At 33.9% G+C, this 26,213-nt stretch overlaps 4 protein-coding genes across 8 annotated transcripts; 2 read left to right on the top strand and 2 right to left on the bottom strand.

Moving 5' to 3' along the window:
• The first annotated feature begins 3,390 nt into the window (after positions 1–3,390).
• LOC124830844 (uncharacterized) lies at positions 3,391–4,863 on the top strand. The gene is made up of 2 exons (XM_088110189.1): positions 3,391–3,787; positions 4,640–4,863. Exons 1-2 carry the CDS (start codon positions 3,511–3,513, stop codon positions 4,846–4,848), a joined length of 486 nt encoding a protein of 161 aa, XP_087966315.1. The 5' UTR covers positions 3,391–3,510; the 3' UTR covers positions 4,849–4,863.
• Positions 4,864–7,407: 2,544 nt separating this feature from the next.
• Positions 7,408–16,598, bottom strand: LOC124848755 (T-complex protein 1 subunit theta-like). Its single transcript, XM_088092045.1, has 13 exons — positions 16,019–16,598; positions 15,407–15,669; positions 15,165–15,311; positions 14,917–15,078; positions 12,801–12,878; positions 11,854–11,987; positions 11,661–11,733; positions 11,506–11,583; positions 11,177–11,299; positions 10,675–10,769; positions 9,476–9,682; positions 9,156–9,213; positions 7,408–7,699 (listed from the first exon to the last, which is right to left on the bottom strand). Exons 1-13 carry the CDS (start codon positions 16,164–16,166, stop codon positions 7,631–7,633), a joined length of 1,635 nt encoding a protein of 544 aa, XP_087948171.1. The 5' UTR covers positions 16,167–16,598; the 3' UTR covers positions 7,408–7,630.
• A 587-nt stretch (positions 16,599–17,185) lies between these two features.
• Positions 17,186–19,876, top strand: LOC124847455 (protein HEADING DATE REPRESSOR 1). 4 transcript variants are annotated; one of them, XM_088092035.1, is made up of 4 exons: positions 17,186–17,287; positions 17,400–17,509; positions 18,931–19,304; positions 19,420–19,876. In XM_088092035.1, exons 2-4 carry the CDS (start codon positions 17,416–17,418, stop codon positions 19,621–19,623), a joined length of 672 nt encoding a protein of 223 aa, XP_087948161.1. In that variant the 5' UTR covers positions 17,186–17,287; positions 17,400–17,415; the 3' UTR covers positions 19,624–19,876. The 4 variants fall into 4 exon arrangements, with proteins under 4 accessions (XP_087948161.1, XP_087948166.1, XP_087948157.1 ...); XM_088092040.1 differs by having other exon boundaries at positions 17,190–17,287; positions 18,967–19,304; XM_088092031.1 differs by lacking the exon at positions 17,186–17,287 and having other exon boundaries at positions 17,297–17,509.
• Positions 19,877–20,024: 148 nt separating this feature from the next.
• On the bottom strand, positions 20,025–23,050 carry LOC148204445 (uncharacterized). 2 transcript variants are annotated; one of them, XM_088092025.1, is made up of 7 exons: positions 22,759–23,050; positions 22,382–22,627; positions 22,107–22,280; positions 21,892–21,998; positions 21,479–21,801; positions 20,934–21,055; positions 20,025–20,741 (listed from the first exon to the last, which is right to left on the bottom strand). In XM_088092025.1, the coding sequence occupies exons 1-7, from the start codon at positions 22,879–22,881 to the stop codon at positions 20,247–20,249; spliced, it is 1,590 nt and encodes a 529-aa protein (XP_087948151.1). In that variant the 5' UTR covers positions 22,882–23,050; the 3' UTR covers positions 20,025–20,246. The 2 variants fall into 2 exon arrangements, with proteins under 2 accessions (XP_087948151.1, XP_087948147.1); XM_088092021.1 differs by having other exon boundaries at positions 20,025–21,055; positions 22,759–23,049.
• Between the last annotated feature and the right edge of the window lie 3,163 nt (positions 23,051–26,213).

The raw sequence follows: 26,213 nt of genomic DNA, 5'->3' as shown, positions 1-26,213 counted from the left end.
AGTAGTGGCCACATGACACTCTAGGAATGGAGATGATTGTGTTTTGTGAGTGGCCACATGTCTTCCCATCATTGGAGAGGATTTGTGGACACTTGTCCACTCCTTAGAAGACCTCATTTTTGGCCAATGAGAGCAAAGGTGGGAGATCGTGCTTTTAGGGTTAGAAGGAGACACTCTTGGCCTATAAATAGAGGTGTCTCTACCCTTGTATTTCATCTTGGAATTAAGTAATGTTATGCTGTCAAAATATGGTCATACTCTTCCTTGATCAAGACTAGAACAACCCTAGAGGTCCTTCTAGTCACCTTCCTCTTTGAGTTGGCCTAACCTCTCTTGGAGCCACCAAACACTACACCACCACCACCATATCTCCTAGAGACTTTGAGCTTCTCCATCCATACCCTAACTCATAATCCTTGGACCATTTATCACCACATTTTCGCACCATTCATCTAAGGAAACACTCTTTCATGCACATCTCCTAGCTTTGGCCCAACCTAGCCAAGGAGGTTGCCATCAATTTGTATTAAGTATTTTTTAGTGAGATTTTCCCTATTGTCATATGTTAGGTAAATGGTTTCAGTAGTTTTAAAACTTGTTATACATTAATTTGAACAATATTTTAAACGTGCAAGATCCATATTTAACATTGTAGCAAGAAGATGAGACAATGTGTTCGCTTTGTAAAATATAGGGAATGCTATGTGATAATACATGTTACACGAGTAACTTGTACAACATTTAAAAAAACTGACATTCATGTGTAATCATTTTAAAAGCTAAGGATTATCTTTGTAAAACATAAAAGATATATATGTAACAGTGTTAATTATCAAAGGTACGTCATACATGTAAAATGAAATGTAAAATGAAATGCAAAATTAATGAAAATCAATTTAAATAAGTAATCCACAATAAATAAAAAGGATTTAATAAAGATTCAACTGAAAATGTACTTGAAACTTAATTAAACTTATAATTTATACTATCTTATTAACAGTAATAACTAAAAATAGAAATTAAGAGGTTACCTATTATTATGTACATTTAATTTTATATTTTAAAAAGTAACAACCTTTTAATAAGGTACATATACTCCTCGCTGTAAAAAAAAAGGTATATGTTCCCTTTTTACTTTCACAATTTCAAAAGTTGAAGTGCAGATCTAATCTTTATGGCAAAGTTTTGGAAGACAGTGAAAAAAGATGCACAATGTCATTTAGTGTTAGCAAGAATATGGAATAAAGTAATGTTGTTCTCCAACATTATTCTCCATCATGTTAATTCATTTCAACAGAATATAGCTAAGCCAGGAAGTGTTAATGTACATAAACTTTTCATTGAGCTTCTAGAATTCATCATAATAGAATATTAATCAGCAATGAACATTGATGAATTCAGTAAACAGTTTGTAATTCCAAAATGAAAAAGTGAAATGAATTCCATTATTTATTCCCACTTATCAGCAAAAAGCTGAGATTTTCAACCTTGTCATATCGGCATCAACTTAATTATTTGTGCATGGATTACATCCATCAGACATAGTGGAAGAAGAACAATATGACAGAAGCCAAATTTACAGAAAGAATAAACGCTGAGACACAAAAATGAGGTTGTGATGTTGCAGAACTTGGACGTGGCCTGCGAGTAACATCTGAACTGCCTCCATTTCCTGGTCTTCCGCTACTTCCTGAACTTCCTCCACCTTGTGTTTTTCTTGTTGTATCAATTGCTTCTTCTTTCCTATCTTCAACTTGGTATTTCACACTAATTGACTCTTTTATGCTTCCATGCAACGTTTCTGTATAGCACTTGTTAACTTAAATGTAATAGAATCAAAAGTGTAGCTTATTTGTTTAAGAATTTTGTCGAAGGATAAACAGTTTAATGCAGTGATTATCAGACAATAATAAGTAATTATAGTGTCTTAATGGACGAGTTCATAACTTTGAAGATTTAAACATAATATGTAAGTCTATAAATTATAAGCATCTAATTGATACACAATATAACAATTAAGAAGCAAATTCCGATAATTCTAAGTGTGTGTCATTTTGTTAACAGTAATCAGTAACATTAACATTAGTTTGAGGGAAAAAAATGGCTGAATCACATCAGTTTATGGTTGTTTGAAAGAGAGAAGAATAATACCAAGAAGTTGTTGTGCTTCTCCATTGCTCTGGACGAGGCCCTTATCTTCTGAAGTGTTGAAGTCTGAGGTTGATATGGCTTGAATACCTGAAATGAGTAAGAACAAAGCAAAAAATCTCACCTTCATCTTGGGATTTTTGTTGAACAATGTTCAAAGCCTATAGCACTATAGGTTTTTAGTTATGTTGCTTTGAGATGGTTAAGGTATTTATAGAAAGAGCTAGAACATCACAGATTGAGGTTTGAATTTGAATTTCTAAAGGTTGTTAATATTTAATGTCTGGTAATGTTTTGAACAAGATTCTCTTAGAAAGAATAATTTTGGAAAAGAGATTGAGAAGTGAGATGTAAGAAAAGAACTATTTTCTGCAGACAAGAATAAGAAAAAGTCTCAATTTGAATTAAAGTGTGCATACAGATAAGGTTACTCAGTGGCTAGGATTCTCTGCAGTTGGAAAAGAATTGCAGGGTGCAGTTATAAAATTTTTATTTTTGTTTACCTTTTATTTATAAAGGAAAAAATTTAAGGTTGCAGTAGAAAATATAAGTGCTGATGATTCAAACCTAGTGCACCAGACTCATTTATATATGTTTTAGTATGAACAGGTTTCTTTTGTTTTAATGGTGAAATTAAGATGTATCTGTGGTGGGGTTTGGACAATTTATTCATAGATTTCTTAAGTTCTTGATTAGGCAAAATGCTTTACAGTAAAGTGGAAACAAGGATTTGACAAGAGAATAATAGGTACAACAAGTGTGTGATGTAGAAAATTTTGAAAAATGGTTTATTTTAAAAGTCAATTATGATTATAATAGTTTATTTTTATTAGAAATAATTAGAAATAATTATAATTATAATTAATTTTTTGCTTAAATGAATTTTAAGATTAATTTTATTTGAAAAAAAAATCATGAGAAAAAGAGTTTGATGAAGTCAGAAGAAAAAAGTATTGAAATATAACCATAAGATATGAATTTTCAGATTTTGTTTTTGTAAAAGTTCATAGTGCAGTTAGAAATTGGAGGTGCAGGAAGAAAACAGAACGCCCAATACGTGATATCGATAAGCCCAGTCAAATACTGAAAGTCCCAGGCTCGTTTATAAAAAACATTGTTATATATGACAAAATTTGAAATAATGTTTCTAAGAAGGGAGTACTCCCTCCACCACCACACACGACTACCTATACCTGCACATTACTTTTTTACCCTTTAGTAATATTGGATGTCAATGAACGGATGTCAACATCCATTAAAGGACAAGGGACAAACGGATATCAACCTCCGTTGAAGGAGAAACCGACGTCAACATCCGTTGAGCATTTTCTCTCCCTGTAAGACGCATCCACGTTGTCGTCAATGCAGTTTGCCGCCGCTCAGCAGCCGCAGCACCACCAAGTTGCCCTGGGCGAGTTTGATTCAAAGGCGAGTTCCAATAACACCAGGTACAATAGCTGCAAGAGCGGGTGCACCAGCTACATGGGGTCGCCGAGTTCGCTAAGTCGGCGAGTGCAAAGGAGCGTAAGCAGCCACTCGCTGCAGAAGAATAGTGCTGGACCCCACCACCCTTTTTCTCCTCTCTTCGCTCGGTTGCTTGACTCCCAAAACGGTTCCGTACGGAGAGCTTGCAGCACCGGTGACCTTCATGTCCCTTCCTTTTTTGGCTCGCTAATTACAAACACACATCTTATTAACTACACTAATACACACTTATATGTATATTATGCACTTTTAATTATACTTCAAATTGCACTTTCAAATCGTACATTGGCAATTCAGAAACAACATAAAAAATAAACCTGTAATTGTAAACACATCTCAAATTATGACTTTTAACTCATTTTTATATATTTGAATGTTAGTATTTTGAAATTTTAATTTTAAACATTCAAGATGTATATCTATCAATAAGTATATAAATTATTTATTTATCTTGTCCAGGTCGCACGTTAATCTGATGAGAAAGAGACCAATTTCATTTGAAGCACTGTAATTGTCCTGGATCTATGAGCTTTTTGAGATTATATATATATATATATATATATATATATATATATATATATATATATATATATATATATATATATATATATATATATATATATATAATATAATATAATATTAAAGTGCTCATAATTTCATTTAGTACACCACTTAAACAATAATGATCAACTTCATGACAGAAAACTTGAAGTTATTTTTGCTGTTTGGTTCACTGTATATACCTACTTAGCAGCCCATGGAGTTTTTTCGTGTACTGTCAGAACCTTTTGATGTGTTCCCTTTTTGGTTAGTTTTTTTTAATATACTTTATTTGTAGTGATGCACACAAAAGATATCGGCTGGTTTAAAACATAAAGTATAAATTAAACTTTGCTTTTGTTGGAGATTATGGAATTGGAGAAAAGTGGAAGTGAAATCTTAATACATTTGTAAATGATTTTGTTGTAATGCAAATTGATTTTTTGGTGATCTTTTGTATATACAGATATTTCGATGCAATATTATCATCATTCAGATAATCCATTGTCGAGTGAAAGTAGCTTGATCATAGAAGAAATGAGCAGAATCAATCCTTATAGCCCAGAGGAGAAGAAAGTGAGGATTGAGAGATATAGGAGCAAGAAAAACCAGAGGAGCTTCGGCAAGAAAATAAAGATACAGTTTATTTTATTTTTTTCAGATGCAGTTTTATAATAAAATTTATATGTTGAGCAACTTTGTTCTCACTGCAATACTTGAAATAGTTAATATTTACCATCGAACTATGTGAATACTATTTTTCATATCAGAAAAAAAAAGTGAAAGTGAGATTTGGACGAATTTGAAATAAACTGCAGCATCATGGACAGATGAGAGGAAAGTTGCTGCTGAAAAACCATGTTGCCCTATAAAAGGTTGCATCATATCATGCTAAAATCATATGAGGGTTTGACAAATCCTGATCGAATTAGTGATTCTTTTAACACAAGGATTCGCTCATGATCTTTGCACGGTCAAGGCAGTAGAAGTTGATATGGCTGACGAGAGTTTGGGCAGAACGGAACTCCCCTTCCGCAGTATGTGCAGGTGTTGAAGGGTGGAGGTGTAGGAGTGTAGAAAATTTTAGAGTTTTAAAAAAAAAATAAAGTTAAATGATAAAAGTTAAATTGATATAGGATAATTTTGGAATAAAGAAAATAGTAGGAAGGTGTAGGGAGCACCTGGGATGGTGGAGGGAGCAACACCCTTATAAGAATATTGAAAAAGAATAAAGTGGGTAGAGATGGTTAAATCATAATTAATATAATATTGTGTCAGGGAGAGGCTCTTTTACGTTTTTAAACTATCCATATAATCTAGAAAAATGTATAATATATAGTAATAAGAAAATATGTCCCTATGTAGAAAGTTCATATAAATATTTATTTTTCAGAGTTCTTGATAGGAGTTTCTCTTACGCATTTTATAGGAAGTTAGAGGATGAAACACTTAATACAAGAATAACTACTAATACTTTAAACATTAATGATCAGACGAATTATGAAATGACCAATATGTTATAAAAAAAAAGGACTACGATATTAAATTAATTGAGAAAAGAAATTAAATAACTCGAATAGGAGATTTTTAGTCACTAGATACATGAGTATAAAATCATACTCCTAATAATACTAATAACAATGGTAATGTTAATTGAGAAAAGACTTAATAGGAGAGGATAAAATGGTACTTGAGTGCTATAAAATAGAATTAACACAAATGTATAATGATAAAAGAAATAATAATTGTATCTAACGTTGCTTCTAATCCTCTTAGAATCAAAATCGATGATTTTGAAATATAATATGTTTTGTGAGGAGTAAAAAATAAAGAATAAGATAATTATATATATACAAACTTTTAACATTTAGACTCATAAAAAAGATTAAAAACAAAATAAACTATTTTATTTTATTATCACTTTTGTTATGTTATATTATAATTTTTATGTTAAAATTAAAGTGTGAAAATTTTTAAAAAAATTATTTCGTCATTTATCTTTCGTACCATTAATTGAAAATATATTTTTTTCTATTTTTATATTTTTTATTTTTTTAAATAAATTTATTTAACAGAACAAAATGGGTGTTGACAAAAGTTAAATTTTCGTAGAATTTTACAGCTTTACATAAGATTACCATGTTAACTGCTATACTTTCGGTTCATTAATTACTATACTTTCGGTTCATTAAAATTGAAAGTACAGACATTGCCAGTACAAGAACTGATAATCAGTATTTATTTTACACTTAAATAACATAAAATATTTATTTTTCACGATAATTATTTCTTTATTTTTTGTAATTAGTTAAAAAGTATCTCTTGTAATTTGTACTCAGCATCTATGCAGAATATTCTCAGCATTCCTAGGTGGCATCGAATAAACAGAAATTATTGATGTAGTTATTTATTTTCTGTTTGATTTCTTATTTAATTCCATTTTGTTTATTTTTCACGTGTTATTTTTTCTCTCTTCGTACCTTTCTCTTAGCATACACACCTACCCAGCGTGAGCGACACGTTCATCGTAGGTATTAACATACCATATTTTTAATCAACATCAAACTTTGGATCTTCCGAAAGCTTATGCCACGCGCCACCGTCACGTGGAATTAAAATATAAATCTTCTATTTATTTTCCATGAGTAACTTGCTTATAAAATATTCATGTTTTATAATATCACGGTTCCTCCAAGGGTTAGGGCTGCACAGTTAGGTTTTTCTATTTCCTTTCTCCATCACAATTTCCTATTTCCTATCTCCGTGGAAAGGCTGCCGCCACTGTTGTTCACTGCTTTGCCACACTCTGTCGTTGCCGATCTTGAAGGCTATGAGAACACTTCTCGCTGGAACTTTCCCTTTCAAAAGAGATTGAAAAACCTTGACATAGTAACAGTGGAAGAACGAAAGAAAAGAGGGGGACAAAACGACGTCGTTGAGGCGGGAGCTAGTCATATAATTTTGCTAATAATCTCACAATGAAGAAATAACGTACCACCATGAGATGGCAGTAATTACACACAGAAGGCCACAACAACCTTAGAGGAAGAACATAAATTTAGGCGCTGTTTGCTTTCAATTCTACGCAATTATAGCAGGTTTCACTATGAAAAACCCAGTAAGTTTTCTTTCTCAATAATGGACAAATTTCAAGTGTAACAGCTTTGATACTAAAGAACTGATACCCGAAAAACCTTACATACATGAGATCTCAAACAAAGGCCAGGGCGATAATGATCAGTAAATTAATATCGCCACTCACACAACAGGGCTACAAATACGTATATTTACATAACAAACCTCTTTGTATTTCATGGCAAAAACAAAATTCAAAATTTGGTGAAGAACACCACTACTAAAGTCTAAATAAAATAAAACATTGACTAAGTCAAATTCGAGCCATCATGTTGAGATACAAACATGACCAAGATGATAATCAATTCGCATTTTTTTAGACTTAATCTTCATCTGCGCCTGCAGGTTGCTCTCCTCTCCTTGGACCACCAGCTGGTTTTGCCATGATAATCTGAAGAAAAAAAAAACCATAACTCCCCAACTTTACACTGAGTTAAACAATGATATATGGAAACATCCATATTCAAAACACCTATTTGAAACCTCTAATTTCTCTCTATCTTGTTACATCATATCACTTCTCATATCTACATTTCAAAATTCTAACTTCTTTTCAAGAAAAATAGACGAAAATATTACATTGAACTTCACATAAGCTGCATATGCATGTGTCAATAATCTTCATGGCATAGGCCTTATAGGCTCATCATCATTGCCATTTATTCCTTAATTGTTTCACTTTGTAAACCTCAAGTTGTCATTACATTACATTCTTTATACTACTTAAACACAAGACACTGCCAGCCTAAAATCCTTAGTACTGCTGTTAAAACTTAACTGTGGAATTAAAAATCAATCCTTTGAATAAACGAGAGTAAATAGTAGCACTCTATTTTGTTGAAATGATACCATACCCTATGGACAACTGTAAATAGCAAAGTATCGGGTGCTCGTGATGTATAAATCAGCTTTTGCACTGAAAATTAATAATATTATGTTGAGCTGGATAAAGTTTTCCACAAACACATACTAAGAAAATAAGATGAATCAAAGTAAAAAGAATCAAACTTCTCCCCAAGTTAAAATCAACATCTTAGAAAGTAAAAGTCTAATTCAACCTAGTAAAATGAAGTTTGCATCCACTATAATTTGGAAAAAATGACAATCAATCTTCGTATACAGTACCTCACTTTCACTCTGGTTAAGGAAATAGGGTACCAAGGGAAAACCATGAATGTGACAGTAAAGTGTTGCATGCAGTGGGCCTAATAACTGATGAAACAATACTAAGCATTCCTGTCTTGAACGAGACACTGCTCGTTAAATGAAAATGGCGCTTGCTACGGTCATGACTGATCTGGAAGATTATGAGCTGGGTGAGAATCAGATAGTTTGATTCTGGAAATTATAGGTCAGAGACGATGGAAGAGACGGGAACTTCTAAATTAATGTGAAAAGCACAATCACCATCACAGCAGTACAAGATCAATCACAAAGAATTGAGGAAATTGTGCCGATTATATCAGTACAAGAGGGTCATGCTAGAGGATGACATGGATGAAGATTGCAATTGTTCAAGTCAATTCTCTAATCATACAACTCCAATTGCTGAACTATTATAACTAACTATCCCTGTGTTAAACCTTGTGCACTTATGTAAGTACCAAACCAACATTGTTTCAATCTTCATTATTAGATCCCAGGTCAGAATATGGCATCATGGTACCCTATTCTTCATTTTAGTTGCTAGTATACAAAAGCTGCATACTATTAGCACTAGTTATATTTATTAACCATAAAAAACCTGTTTTTCAAAGCTTGTTTCCGTAATTAAAATATGCTTCTGAGGTACATGTGACAGGGGAATCTGGAAATGACCGGCAAAGACATTATCATTAGTTGATTACCTGGTCCACTCGTAGTACAGTGCATGCAGCATCTACAGCATATTTAAGAGCAAAGAGCCTGAACAGAAAAAACAATAAGATGAAACTGGTCTTTCAGGTGATATGAAGATAATTTCTGATTTCATATAATTGTTTCAATCTTAGAAGTTGAAAGAATGCATAAACTCCATCAACGATAGGAGCCCTTAATGTCTACAATTTTTTATTAGACAAAGCTTATCAAGGGAATCTACAAAACAATAGTGAAGAGACAGTTCATTATTCGCTCAAATTTTGGGGTTGCCACCGTATAAAACATGCTTTGTTAGAATATAGCTTACTTAGTCACATGGAGATCCCAAATGCTCAAGGTTGAAACATCCTTACAGCCACCTTCCAAATCAATGCCAACTTTGGCATTTCCAGATGCATGTTCTGCATATAGCGAAGATATGATCTCCATTGCATTTAACCCAGCATTCTCAGCCAAAGTTCTAGGAATCATTTCAAAACTTTCTGCAAATTTTGCTATGGCATACTGATCCAACCTACAGAGCCATTGCAAATGTTTAGTCAATTCCATTAAAATGTCAAATACCAAATAAGCAATGAACAAAATACTTGAGAAAGGAGAAAAAAAAATGTCTGAGAGATTAACTATCTTTTAGCTTATTCATTCACTTATATGGATTCTTCTATCGGTAAATTACAAAAAGATACAATGATCTCTACATATAGTGCCAGATAGGCAAATACAAAAGATGAGTTCACCTATTCAAACAAGTTAACCCCTTCACAAATGTTAAACAATACTCCTGAAGCATAAAGACATAGCAACTATACCCAGACATTGTAACTATTTCCAAATAATACACAGTAATTGCAGTATTACAAACATTTGGGCTCAAGATAGATTTTAGAACATATTTAATTTATGTTAACCTCAATATTTCCTAATACCTCCAGTTAGAAAAGATATTGAAAAAATTGCATCATACAATATTGAAATAGAGCAAGATATATCCAAGATAACACATTAGTGGTGAATGATCCCAAAGGGCTAGTAGCCAATGAAATGCAAATATATAACAATGAACGTATGTTAAAGCATGTGGTATCTAGACGTAGACAATTTACTAAACAATTTGTCATGGATGTCGCACAAATTCTTTATAACCAGTTGCTCATGGAACTTAACATAATAAAACCTTACATTTATTTAAAACAAAAATTAGAAAAATAATAATAGTTTACAGTTCTTTTACCCACTCGTGCATCTCTTCAATATAGAACTTGTTTAGAGGTGCCTTAAAAGATACAAAGAATTCAGCAAATGATATAAAATCTTTAGAAAATAATAATAGGATATTTATAGCCCTATACGAGATAATTAATAGCATTACCAAAAGCCAAAGTCACACAAATAAATTCATCAGGTAATTAGTATGAATGGAAGAAGGATGTGTCTGAACAACCCACATAAATGTATCCCCAAGAATTATAATCATTGTTTGAAAGTGAAAAGGAAAATAAAAAGTACCCTGTCTCCCCGAAGGAAAAATCTTTCACCCGTTTAGCTAACTCAATTTCTGTGGCTGCAGCGCCAGGTACAATTCTGCTATCCCTGCACATGGCCTAATACATAATTGCGTGGAAAAGGATTAATCCATATTCCAATAAGCTAAAGCATTCAACTGTTTTTAAAAAAGTGCCTCCAAACAATTAATCCATATTTCAATTAGCTCAAACATTAAATTGTTTTTAAAAGAAATGCCTCCAATAAGATGTAATAAGCAATATTAATCCTGAGATTTGCAGGCATGCAGACCTGAGTTTACAAGATTGATAGAAGGTCTTAAAAAAGTGTAATTTAAGTCCAACTCAACCTCAAAAAATTAGCTTATAAGGTGACATTTGCACCCACTTGTATTGTATGCTATAATTTGGTCTTAGATCCACTTGATATGGGATTTCCATAATAGGGAAATAACAGAAAATTACTTCTTCAAGATCATGCAAAATTTCAGAACATTAGAAATTACCTTGTAAGTGTTCACTCCATCATCCACTGCTCTTTCAAGATCATCTAGTATACTTTCAGTACTTCCTCGTAGAACAACAGTGGCCACAGAATTTCCACCCTCTTCATTTTTGACAACAGTCACCTGATATCAATATAAGAGGAAGTTGCCTGTCATACTTAGACATAGGAAGAACAAAAGAATCAAGCCAATCAATTAAGTGCACACCATAGTTGGAATAAACCAGTGTATTTTCCATTGTCAGTGCATAGCATATTTTCTCATAAACTAATATAAACAAGAAACGTGGAACAAAGAAGACATCAGAGCTCATTCAGGTTTGAACATACCCTGACACCACCAATTTCTTGAACTGAAACAGAATCCACATATCCAAGTACATCTGGATTCGGTTGGCTGAGTTTCAACTATAACAGGAAAATAAAATTGATTAGACAGAAAGTATAAAACATATTTACATAACCAAATAAGCAAAAACACAAACCATAGCAACAGAACCAGTTGTTCTGCAAAATCGTCTTAGTTCAAACTTTGAGCTGATTTTCAGAACCATAAGCCTATATGCAATAATATTTAAGTTAGAAAACAATCTAGACTTGAATACTTATAATGTTCATATTAATTCAATAGCGAGAAACAACTAAAACAATCCAAAAGGGATAAAAGACTTCACACACTTGTAACGCTCACAGAAATGCAAAGCCATCTCTCCAACTGCTCCTCCACTGACAATCACTTTGGCACCAGAATCTGCTACTGCTTTGATGAGCTCCTCTATTTTAGCCTCTTCAGTTTTTGAATAATTTTCCAGCTATATAAATAAAAAAGAGAGAAAATCCATTTATCAAAGCATCAAATAATATAGGAAAACAAAACATTAGAAAAATCAGGGTCTATAAAATCCCAAGGATCCTTTAGCTGTACAGCCTCAGGTATAATAAATAAAACCATTTCCTATTACAGAAGTTGAGAATAAAAAAAAAACAGATTATCCTAAAAGTTACTGCCAAATTGTCTTACAGATTTAAATTTAAACATTAAATTGTTTCCAATAAAAAAATCTAGCCACAAATCACTTCAAAACATATCAGCATGAGAAAAATGGATGAAGGAACAATTTGAGAAACTCAATGCTAGTATGCATTAAGTAATAACAATTTGAATCAGGCATTGACCAAGTACAACAGACCTTTTAGGATTTTTATATGTTTTAAATTATAACAATTAGAAGAATATGTAAAACCAATAAAGCATAACCAAACCCAAAAAATCATGATAAATGAACATAGAAAACTCAGCAGCATTGTGACCAAACAAAATCTACAAGACAATAATGACATGGCCCAAAATAATACCTTGTTAGAGCCTTCCAAATTATCAGCGGAGAAAACTTATACTTGGTAAAAAGAAACAATAACACAAGTTTACGGTTGTTATTACTGCATTAAGATTTAGCTATAGTACCCAACCAATATCCACTTCCAACCTTCTCATTTTGGACACAGTTAGATCTCCAGCTTATAACATTAGACACATTATATGCAAACAATTAAAAGAACATATCTACATAAAACAGTAAGTAGAAGACAGTGATCAAATCCAAACTCTAGACATTTTGACATACCTGCTCCGCTGAATGTATGAGGACAGTTCCTTTAGTCTCAGTTGCTGATGTATCAACACCACCGGCAAACACAACAACCTTAAACAATACAGATAAAAGAACTCAGCACAAGACAGTTTGAAAATTTGCCAATATTTTTTCATTGGGAGAAAAGGATTGATATCTTGTGTATATCAAATATACTCAATGTAGAAGATTATAGAAAAAGATCTTGCTACATGATGACAGGAAAATATGCATCTCAACAAAAAGTGAGAGAACAAATAACTTCATTGAAATTAGTAGAGCTTCCATGTTGAAGCATATAATTGCAACAGGCTGACACAACCAATCATATTAGTAGGTAATACTCAGTTAAATAATCTCAAAATGAGCCACTCCATACTTACATTAAATCACTTTTTAGAAAAGGTAAGTATGTGACGCCTTTCAAAATTACAAACCCATATACAGTTTAAATTTTAAAGCCCGACATGATCCCAAAAGGGATATGACTATATACTATGTAGTCATAGGAGTTTGTTCAATATGCCCTAGAACACTACTAAAGAAAGTGCTTTCATAAATTCACATTAAAGACCTGCCAAAACGTTTGGACAAAGTCAAAAACCATTGGAAGCTAAAAATAGCATTGAAAACTCCACACACAAATTTTAAACAATGCAGAATATAAAAAATATAAATCTAATTCTAAGACTTTTATAAATGCAGTAACAACTCAATAATTTAACCTCAAGTTATAGCAGTTCTTCCATCTTCTCAACTTGGCTTACTATGATGGTTTCTATTGTTGTTTCCTTTTTTAATTATTTTTAACATGTTAATAATGCTCAAGTCCTCTCACCCTATTTGTTTTCTCTTGGCCCTCTAACATTTAAACACCCAAACACTTAGTCCTTTTCATTAACAAATGCATCCAAATCCAATTCCACTAATAACTTTGTCAACACTGTCAATGACTCTGCCTTCTTGCCACTAATCTTATGGCATACAGACTTGATGTTCATAAAAATCAGGCTAATCTCAGGCAAGAGTATGCCTTGTACTGGAATGGAGAACCGTTTTGTTTGGAGATATTGGAATGGAGTATCATTAGTAGAGGAGATTCAAAACTGATATAAACATGAAGTTGGGGTGTGATAAACAGTGGCCTTCTAAACATTGAAGTAAGTCAAGTAGAGATGAGGTTTGGAGAAGTATGGATTCATTCATAGGAGATATGGATGAAGGAGGCTTCAGGTAGACCTCATAGTAAAATATTGTTTCAGTTGATTATTGAATTCCACCAAAATACGACAGTCACACATAACCGTATCACTGTGCAAATCTATAACTTCTATGAAAAGATTTTCTAATGGAGATTGTGTTTTGAATTGCTGCAAAGGGCTTGATTGTGTAGTTCACAGCAGTGTTGGAATGGGTGGTTTATATCTACTATATGCGAGAAATTAGTTTTTCTGGTTCAATGAAATACCAATATTTCAATGGGTTTTCTGGTTTAACCCTCGAGTGTAGCACACCCCTGTTTCAAATTCTTTTGTCGTAGAATGGACAAATTGTTGAACATTCTAAAGAGGGAGATCAACATGAAACCATGTTAAGCTAAATTAGAAGACAAGTTAACCTCATTAACAGAGCTATTAATTACGGGTGTTAGAATGTTGCCTGGACCTAACAGAATTAACTTGTTAAACATTTTAAACTTTAAAGCAAGGACAAAAATTAAACAAAAAACCGTTGGAGAACAAAACCAAAACAAAAAATCGAGTCAGACAATTAAGGTACTAATTTCACCTTTTTTTTCTTGCAGTCATGCATAATTATGTGAGAGAATATGTTGAAGATGATAAAAATAGACTAAAGCTAAAATGAAGTCCTCACATATTACTCAGGTCAGGCTAAAAGTATAGGCTTCCAACTAATCAAAATATCAAATTAAGGAACCAATGAAGAGCACACGCACAAGCAAACCTGAAAGCTTGGCTTAAAATCATCTAGCATAGAGTATGGAAAAATGGCAATGATAAGATAGTTTTGAAGGATCTAATTCACAACAAATGAATTTATAGGAGACTCACCGATAAAACTAAAAAAATTCAACACAGAGAAAGCTCACCTTTGCCTTCTCTGCTTGCTTTACAGTCCCAACAGCATCACTCTTCAACACCATTCCTCGAACTACTGTGCTGTTATGCAAGCCCCCTCCCAAGAGCTTTGCAACGCGAATGTTGTCCACATTAAAGTTTGCTGGGTTTTTCGGACATACTTGGATGCATGCCTATTTTCCAAACGAAGGTCAGACTGTAAACAGTATTATCCTACCAAAGCAATTTATCATAGTAAAATGGATTCGGATGCACTCACATCAGCAACAAGTGAGCATATGGTATTTTCTAGACCAAACTGCTTGCTAGCAACCGCTGCTTTCATTCGAGAAACAATTTGCTCCTTATCACGAACATCCATAGTCTCCGAACCTTCCTCAACCAGATCATCCAATATTTGAACAGTCTGAAACATGACAAGGAATTAGAGCGAGAGAAAGCAGCAACATCAATACAATATTTAAAGAAGAATCACTATAGCTCCCATCAAAACCAAAAAACCTTGTTGATTGCTTTAATGTATCCACTGATTATCTCGCTCGGATGCAAACCCATCCTGATAAGTTCCTCAGCACCCTGCAGGAGCTCCCCAGCAAATGAAATAGTTAAGTTAGCTCCATCCCCAATCTCCTCTTGTTGAGCCTTCCCAGCCAAAACCAAAATCTTGGCAGCAGGATGCTGAACTTCAAGTTCGTTCACAATTGTCGCAGCGTCATTCGTGACAAAAAGCTTGTCCAAATGATTTATAACCATCTTATTCATACCTGAAGCAGATCAAACAAAATATTACAAATAATATAAATCTATCCAGTCAAACCCTTCCTTCAGTTAACAACAACCAGCAACAGGTTCATACACGAACAAACAAAAAACTTTCCCAGAATCCAAAATGAAAATCTCCTTAGTAAACGAAAAACAGAAACTTCTCTTTCTCAAGCCACCTCGTTACATTTACTCTTAGCACGGCATCCGTATAAACGCTAGATCCGCAACCATGAAAACGTACACATACCCACATTATAAAAATCCAAACTTTTGGAATGTGAAGGTGCAACAACCACTCGGGGTCAGTTAAAAAACGTAAAAACGAAAAAGGGTAAGCGCGATCGTTACCATTGGGACCAAGGGAAGTTCGAGTTATAGTGGATAGTTGTTTGCAGGCGTCGATGTTCTTGAGAACCGCCTCATCTAGACCAGAAAGGTGTTTGTGGCCTTCCTTGAGCATGGATTGAATCCCATAGGGTTGAATGTTAAAACCCATGTTCTTGCAATTTGAGAATACCCTAACCCTAAAACCCTAGAAATTAGGGGTGGGCAAACTGCACGTGCACTGTATTATAACCAATTATAGTTAATTATATAATAATTCAAGGAAAAACTCAGGTGCGTCCTCCTCCGGCTCCCGCCTCAATGACGTCGTTTTGCTCCCCCTCTTCTCCTTCGTTCTTCCACTGCTACTATGCCAAGGTTTTTCAATCTCTTTTGAAAGGGAAAGGGAAAAACGTTCCTCTGGGTTGCAGATTTGTTTCTCTTTCCAGCGAGAAGTGTTCTCATAACCTTCGACGAGGGTGGAAGAGTTCGGCAATGGCAGAGTGTGGCAAAGCCTTCGATAGTGAACAACAGCGAGTCTCTGACAACAGTGGCGGCAGCCTTCCACGGAGATGTGCAGCCCTAACCCTTGGAGGAACCGTGATATTATAAAACATGAATATTTTATAAGCAAGTTACTCATGGAAAATAAATAAAAGATTTATATTTTAATTCCACGTGACGGTGACGGTGGCGCGTGGCATAAGCTTTCGGAAGATCCAAAGTTTGATGTTGATTAAAAATATGGTATGTTAATACCTACGATGAACGTGTCGCTCACGCTGGGTAGGTGTGTATGCTAAGAGAAAGGTATGAAGAGAGAAAAAATAACACGTGAAAAATAAACAAAATGGAATTAAATAAGAAATCAAACAGAAAATAAATAACTACATCAATAATTTCTGTTTATATCGACGCCACCTAGGAATGCTGAGAATATTCTGCATAGATGCTGAGTACAAATTACAAGAGATACTTTTTAACTAATTACAAGAAATAAAGAAATAATTATCGTGAAAAATAAATATTTTATGTTATTCGAAGACAACCAATTTTCCTTTAAAAAAACAAATAAATAATAAAGACAATGAAGTGAAGAAATACACACCATAAATAAATAAAATAAATGATATAAAGGTCAAGTCTTGGACATAAAAATTTTCACCAAAACAAGAAATCTGAGCCGTTGAAAAAGCCGAATCTCATCGTGATGGTCCCATACAATTATCAGCATCTCGGTGTAAGTTGTTTGGGACAAGGAAAACGAGACTTTTAGATGGTGGGAAGATTAAGGTAAAAACCAAACAGCCCCTCTAACAAACAACACAACAACATAAAATCTTTCTCTCTATCTCTTTCTTTGCTTCTCTTTCTCTTACTATGTGTTGAAATTCTGAATTTGAAGCATATCTTGTTCTTGAATGGAAAACATGAAGATGGCCATAGATGATGCTTTGAACGCCTTCTCTCCTGTATCCACAACTACCATTTACTGGAAGTCCCGAAGAAGATCAGGTATATCTATATATTTATCTATACATACACATATATTTATTTATATAAAAACTCTTTCTTTCTCAATTAACTTCGCCCATCCCTAATTTACCTTGTCTGTTACTTAGTGTTGTTCCAAACAATTTGGTAATTGCTGCACTTTACTTTCTCTTCTGTGCCATTTTCGTCTCATGTTGCTCAGATTTGGAAATAGAATTCAATGGTTTTGTTGATTTTTGCATGGGTTTTTCGATATTTAGATGCCCTCTGTCAATTCTTATCTTTTTTTTCACAGAAAAGAAAATAAAGTAGGAAAATTTGTGTATTTACATGATTTGGAACTGATGGTAGTTCCTTATTTGATTATGGTTTCTGTGATTTCTGCAAAATTGGCCACTGTTTCAGATAGAGGAAGCGTAAAATGGGTTTTAACGGTTGGTATGACTTTTATGTTACGTTGTTGTTTTTTAGGGTAAAGTTCAACTTTGGTCCCCTATTGTGCTCCCTAGTTTTGCTCATCCCATTTTTAAATATCATGATAGTAATAATAATAACAATTAGTTCCTTACTTCTAAAAATAATTTTTTTTTATTAAATAAAATAATATTTTTTTATACTTAATTTATTAAATAAAAAGAACTGATTTTTGACCCCCAAAACTAAATGAGCTTGTTTGAGAATGGAATATTAAAATTATGGATTCGACAAGATGAAAGGATCAAAACTGTTATGCAACTTGTCAGGTGATTAGTACCTCATAATTGAGAACTAACTCTATAAATTTCACCTAAGTTTATGCATCTTGGTAAAAGGCTTTATCTGTGATGATATAAATACTGATGATTTATTGCATTCTGTGAAGGGTAGGGAAAAAGGGGAAATAGAAAATGTATGTGGCTGTTGAGATTATGTAGTCATCATCGTATCATTGGTTTCTCTGTATGACAGCTCACCCTCCAACCAACCCTCTACACAATAACAAAATAGCCTTAATTATGGTTTCCTATCCTTGCATATCTGAATTTCAAGTTGATGCTCCTCTTGTTACTGATGGGACGTTTAAGCTTGTCAATATTACCTTTTTGTAATTTTTCTTTTGTTCTCAATGTGTTTGTGTTAGCATTTAAGTAGGCATCTTCCTTTTGGTATACCTACTCAACTATATCAAAGCCAATCCAAAAATCTGCAGAGAAAAAAGGACTCTGTTCTTTATGCAGAAAATAGATTCATACTGTTAGTTCAATCACAAATCATTATATTATATATAGAGAGTGATAAGTTTATTATCTTCTGTAACAACTACCTAATAATTTCTTGGATAACATTCATGTAGTAATTAGTCTCGTATCATTAGATGTGTTTGTTGAGTGCAATGAACATGAGTACTTTGGCAAACGAGATTTTCCATACGTTTGACTTTGTCGTGCATTGTAAATGATGAGCTGCCAAAAACAAAAATGGTAACTTGTTGCCCACAGCTAGCGGGAGGAATTTAGAGGTATCAGAAGATACTGCTAATACACCACCCAGCAAGCAGGAAGATACTCCTACTCCTCCTCCTCCTTCTTCTTCTTCTAGTGAGGAGGTGCAGAACACAACTCCAATTTCTGAGCGTCGAAAGGCCATGTTTGAACCATTAGAACCTATAAAGAATGTTAATGGCCGACGACCCTCGGCTGAGTCTTTACTTCCTCCCCCTGACTTTGAATCTGCAAACTATCCTAAGGGCTGGTTGATTGGAAAGAAACGAAAGCTTGTCAATGTAGATGTTGTTGAAAGCATGCGAAGGATTGCCATCCAAGAAATGAACAGAAAGGTTCAAAGTTTCTTCAGCTCCCTTAATTTCCAAGCCAAGACACAATTATTAACTTATAGGCCTAAAATTCAAGCCACTTGCTCACTTTCTGCCATTGTTGTTGTTGTTGTCACAGGACAGGGAAATTGATGGACTAAATGAACAACTGGAGGAGGACTCACGTTGCTTGGAGCACTTGCAACTTCAGCTTGTGGATGAACGAAGCAAACGTGCTCGAGTTGAAAGAGAGAATGCAATGCTTCAAGAACAAGTGAACATGCTCATGAACATGTTACAAGAGGCAGAACAAATGGGAGAGGAAGGCCCGGATGAACCTTGAAGTTTACCATAGTACATTATGTGTGCTTGTGTGTGTCAAATTCTTTTTGTAGGTTTTGTTCGTCATAATGTCTATGCAGTTATTAGAGTGCATATAGTAATATTTGGGGGCAAATGGATCAAATCGCAATGAGCAAACTATTCGTTTATCTCAAAAAAGAAAAAAATTGTAAATCTTTGTAGTGACTGTGTGGTTGTTAATTTATAACTTGTTACTCTTTTAAACTATAAAAAAGCATTGTAATTTATTGTAATTTATTGTAATTTATATACTTGCCTAGTTCATAAAGTGGCTTAGTTAAATAAAGATCACAGTTCAATAAAGATCACAGTCATTACTTTTTCATCTGCGAGCATGTTACCATTAACATTTTACGCTACAATTTATCAACAAAACCAAGGTGGCGACGAATTTTGTTACACGCGTAATTTCCACATATTCTATTTTGTACTTTTTTTTAGCTGAAAATACCATGTTGTGCCGTCATCTGTCAGGATTCATCATCAATGTAAATTTCTGAATCCATGCAAAAAACTGCAGATACAATATTCACACGGTTGAAAACTATATAGATAATATAGCTTTTGGGTTTCTTGCAACTAGCAAGTTCAGGTAGATGGTAATTATCTAACTTTATGAACAGAATCCTCAGACATGTGAAACAAAAACTGAGGCAGAGATGCGATCCTTGGAAGATTGAGAAGCAAATCGCCAGATGATTCCTTTCTGGACATGCCAGTCCCCCCCTGCTTGCAAGAAGCATCATCAGGTTGACTTTCCAAATCAGCCACTTTAGTTTTGCCTGGGGACAATTGGGTGGAGTTGGAGTTGCTCACACCAACTTTTCCACTGTCATCTGCATCAAGACCATTGGCATTTCTGGTAATTGTGTTTGAGTCTTCTGCTGCAGCAGTATCCTTCTGCAGGAGACAGTACAGTGAGTTCACCCTAGACAGCACGTCTGCATCCCTCGGACCATTACCATTTCTGGTCATTGTGTCCTCTGCACACTGCAGAAGGGAGTATAGTGAGTTCACCCTTGACATCACATTTGCATCTCTCAGACCATTGCCATTTTTGGCCATTGTGTTCGCGTCTTCTGCTGTAGAAGGGTCCTTCTGCAGAAGACAATACAGTGAGTTCACCCTTGACATCACACGCTGTTCATCAGAGGTAGTTGCATGTTGAGAGTCATTGAACAAGTATTGAGTAAATTCTTCCAGAATAGATCTGCTATACTGGCCATCACCAGCAAAATTGGGATTGTCAGATCCCATCTGTTCTGAAATGCAATGTCCAATGTGGCTTACCAAATCGTCCATTGACATCGAAGGGTGAAGTCCAGGCAATTTGATCTGATCCAAATTACTAAGAAACTTCAAAGTTTCAGCTCCTCTACTCCTGAAATCTTTCATTGCATGGATGTTCATCACTGCACATGAGACAAACGGCATTAATATAATATTTGCATGATGATAACATGAGGCATACAGAATAAATATAAAATATGATTCACAGTTTACTAACACGTACCATATTCTTTATATCATTATAGTACTACATATGATAGGGAGGGGGCTGAACATAATATTAAAAAGAGACGTATGTTATAGCATAAAATATAACTCAGATTCTTTTGTTTCTGTGTAATGTTGAGATAAACATAGCCATTAAGTAGTGTACAGTTTGTGAGTTTTACTTTTTACCATGAGAAAAACCCTACAAGTTTGTACCCGCATTGATAAGGGTAACATATATATGGTGTAAGTTTAATGGATAGCCCAGGATAAACAAAAAAGTGCATTTACCATTATACTGAATTTAAATGGCATTGAAAATTTTGGGCAGCAATTACCTGGGCTAGGTGAGGTAATTTCTTGGGAAACATTTTCCACAGCTTTACCAAGATTAGGTTCACTTTTTGAGGAAGACGATTGGACTGCAGATCCTGACTCTACATCCTGCAGTGCAAAAATCCCACCTCTCTCCTCGCTTTTTCTATCAAAACCATCACTTGTTTCAATGTGATCGTGAATTGAACTTGTTCCGGGATCAAAATATGGAGAATCCAACACCAAATCCGGCTGCTGGCTCAGACAGTTGAGACGTGGATCACACTGAATGAGCTTCTCAAAATGCTTGCCTAGCAATCCTTGTGGACACTGTAGGAAATGTCTCCTGTAACAATAAAGAGAATTGCATCACCATCACCAAGGAGTCAACGTAACAAACCACCAAAAGAAGACCAAATACAAAATATAACAGTACCTGTTCAGGCTGGCTTGTCCACCAGTAAAGTCTGATGTTGCCTGCCACAAGGTATGCTTCCTTGGCTGTGGATTGATCTCTCTAAAAAACAGAGGTCTTCTTGCCAGCTACAACCAACAAAAGGAACACCAACTTAGTGCCACAGATAATTGTGATGCCAAGTCAAATTAACATAACAATCAAAATAAAAACAAAGGAGATCGTTTATGGTTTACCACTACTTCGAGCGTGCCTGGTCCATCCTCAGGGTAATTTGCCTTGAGAGCCATGATATCAGACCAGGGGATCTCAATTTTATTCTTCAGACAGCCATCAAGGACTTCCCATACCAGCTTATGCTTCGCAAAGTAACACTTCGCCACCAAGTCTCCTTCGTATCTAGACTTGTACTGCACGAATCACCATATGCACATCAATCACAATATCACATCATGTCTGTTTGTATTGTACTAATCATATTACATGCTATTCAACAAAATTCCAAGCATACCTCCCAGGTCCCGATTTTCAAAATGGTTCCAGGAAAATTGGAGGCTTTGAGTTTAGAATCCGCCGCAGCAGAGGCAGCAGAAACCTTGTGATCTTTCTTCTTGGACTCCTCTTGTTGGGAGAGCCTCATCTGAATCAAATCCAACAGGGAAGGACTCTTCTTGAGACGCAAACCCAAAGGGCTTGGCTCATCCAAGAGATTATACGAAGTTGGTGGAATCGAAAGGGAATCATCACTAGAATCACACTGTTTCAAACCCAAAGAAAAAATTCAATCAAGAGAAAACAAAACAGAAACAAACTACCCATAGACGAAATTGGTGATGGGCATCAGAAAATTGGACAAAAAAAAAACTATTTAAAGGAGAAAAATTAAACCTTGGGGGGTGTTTCCAATTTGGGTCGCTTGTGGGTGTGAAGAGGGGGAATTTCATCTTGAACCTCCATCTTCACCTTTTTCAGACATTGATTATCTGTATCAGACCTCATAAGCTGAACCATGCCGCTGATTCAAACAAACAGAAGCTATGACAAACACGACGAGCAGAGTTTGACTCCGATTTTCAGAACAAGAAATGATAAATCCTTTAGCAACACTTGAGCAATGCAACGGCGGGCGCTGAGGAAAACCAATGTTTCGTCTCTTTCTTCAATGGCTGACTGTCACGTGCCGCGTACGAAACGACGCCGTATTTAAAACACGACAGCTGGGTCAAGCGGGAGGCGTAATTACAAACACACCCTCGAGTTGAAAACAAAAGCATGGGCCTTTTATGTCGTGTAGCGTGGGCAGATTGAGAATTTCCGTTTGCGGTGGGAAACGGCGTGCGTGGTGCCGTCTGGAAGGCACGTGGCATCACGTGATGTTAATGGATAAAATGTGGGTCCCGGTTCATGAACCTTCTTGGTTATAGTTGCGTGGTGGAGTTGGATGGACAGGTGGAAGGATCTGGTGGGAGGGTTGAACACGTAAGCTGGAGAGATGGGTCCCACCATATATGCCTTTCTGGATAATGTAAGTAATTTGTTAATTATTATTATTATTATTTATTTTTATTATTTATTATTTATTATTATGCTTTAGCTTTTGCTTTATGCTAATGGATAAACTTGAGCCTCCAAAAACTAAACCATGTTCATCTACTTGTCTTTCTGCTTTTACAAAACACTGCAATTTGCTTCATTTTAAAATTAAAATATATATATATATAAAGTTGGGTAAGTGAGTGGGAGAAAAAGTGATGTGGGAATAGTCATACCCTTTAAATGTTCTAACCTACTAATTTTGAAGGTGAAAAAATTAAGAGACAAGGTCCTTGTTTTAAGGGTAAACGTGCTTAAAATTTTGAATGGTAAAATGGAAAAGTATTAAACATGTGAGAATGAAGACAGTGTCCTAAAGAAGAATGACAAAGACTATGAAAATGGAAATTTCCTCTTCTGATTAAAAATCATTAGTGTGTGAATTTAATTTGTTGAAAAGTTATATATTTTTTTATCGTGAACTTTTGCTTAAACTAAAAGAAGAAAAATGTGATATAAAGTCATAAAATTAAGTGAATAAATCCAAGTGGAGCAAGTTGCCGAAAGAGGTTAGCTAAAGTTTGAGAATTCCTAGCCGACTTCATATCATGCTCTTCAAGAATATTGCTAGATTCAAATTCCTAGTTTCAATATTTTATGTTTTGAAAAATATTAAAAGTACACAATTCCCCATTAATCAAAATACAACTTTACAAATATGAATGATTTTTACTTAAACTCTGACATAATGGTGTGTTAATAATATTGTATGTTTTGAATAGATCTGTTAAAAAAGTTGAAGAAATTATGAAGTGATGGATTAGAGAAGAGGATGAGAATTTTGAATGAAAGTAGTAAGAGAATGATTGAATGTGGAGATGAAAATCCATCTGCAATGTAATGATGTTAACAGAGACAAAGAAAGAGATGAATGATACAGTGTGTGATGTTTTGTGTGGAGGGACATCATCTTTCTTTCCATCATTAATCATTTACAACATAATCTAAAATATGGGAGTAGTTCTCCTGCTGTTTGTTTACAGGTTTAATAACTAAGTTAATTTTAATATCTTTCAATTGAGTTTTACTTTTATTTTAAAAGCATGTTAATGAAAAAATAGTCTTTCGAAGGAAAATGTATAAAATAAATTATTATTTTTCATGTGTTAATGAGGTCTACAGAATATATTATGAAGAAAAGTTGGAAGAAAATTTGGTGGCTTTGAGAAAATGATGTCCGAACAAGTGGGCAATTTTTCTAAGCATATCTTTTGGGCAAATAGGAGTTAATTAATCCAAATAAACAGTCACGTAGAGATGTTCTTATCAGATTCTACTTTGCTATGAACACATTTATAATATGTAAGATTATATATACATATATATGTTAAGAATCTTAATGCCATACATACATATATCTACTCATACTTGTACTATAACTGTACATCATTCCACTTCATTTCAATTTAATAGTAAAATGAACCCATCAAACTTGGTTGGAATGAACCACGTTTACAGCATTACCGTATATAAAAGAAAAAGAAAAAAAAAACAAAGATATTGGTTTATGTTGTTCCAATGGGTCACATCTGAAAGTCTTCCGACTCTTTATATCTTAAGTAGATGGTGATGGAAGTCCAAAGTAAGAAGAATATATGGTTGCATATATACTTGAATTTGCATTTTTCTTATGCTTTTTCCTCGATAACTTTAATTACACAAGAACACTAAGAAGATATGTTTATGAGATGGAACTTGATATTTTAACCACTTTTTTAACAATTTTTTTATAATAAACTATAAATAACCATTTTATTGATATATATGTATTTGAAACAGATCAATCACAAATTATCACGTAAATTGTAATAAAAAATTTATAAGAAAAATTGTTAAAATTATATTTATGTATAAAAAAAAAATTAAAGAAAAAGAAAAAGATATTTTTAATGAAAAGGAAGAAGACCCTTTGGCAAGAGACAAAGGTAGGTAAAAGGCAAATGTACCACATATATGTACACTATTATTACAAAGTGAGCAAAGATGGATTGAGTTGGTTCTTGGACTTTGGTTATCTTTTATGATGTATGAAAGTATAGTATAATTAATTTAATATTGATTCTTTTGTTTACATAAAAAAAAAGTAAGAAAACATGCTTTTGTAGTTGAAAGAGATGGATCATAAAGTGTATAGCCAAATAATAATAATACTTACTCAAAGCTTACCAAATTGGATTAAAGAATTAGCCACCATTACCTAACTCAAAAGGACATTAGACCTACATAGGGAACCATGATCTATCTAAATAAATATGGATATGTGATAGATCTATCACAAGAATAATGTTTCAATCCTTCTTTCATCCATTGTTTATAAAGGAAATGGGAAAAGACAAAAGTAATTTGTATTATTTTGTATAGTAAAGGAAAGTAAATATAACTTAATATACTAGGAATCAATCTCATCTATCTAAAAAAATCGTCAATTTAATAAGGGGTAAAATATCACAATTGGATAATAAAATATTAACACAGTTAAAATGATAGGTATTTTAAAATGAAAAGTTAGAAGTTCAATTTGAACTAATTAATTTCAAAATGATAAGATCTATTACACTATTTTTTTTCCACTTGTTTTTCTTTTTAATATTTTTAACTTTGCTTATCTTTTCTATGTATTTCTCTTAAAAGTTTGATACCTTATAATTTATTTTCTCTGGATGGAATGTAGTTAAATAAACACAAACACCAACAGATTCTGGCATCACCCTTTATAGAAACACCCAATTCTCACACAAACAACAACCATT

This window comes from Vigna umbellata, chromosome 1 (genome assembly GCF_029865625.1).
Source record: "Vigna umbellata cultivar VRB3 chromosome 1, Vumbellata_1.0, whole genome shotgun sequence".
NCBI lineage: Eukaryota > Viridiplantae > Streptophyta > Magnoliopsida > Fabales > Fabaceae > Vigna > Vigna umbellata.
Note: the sequence above shows the minus strand (reverse complement) of the source record. Positions and strands in the feature narration are given on the sequence as shown.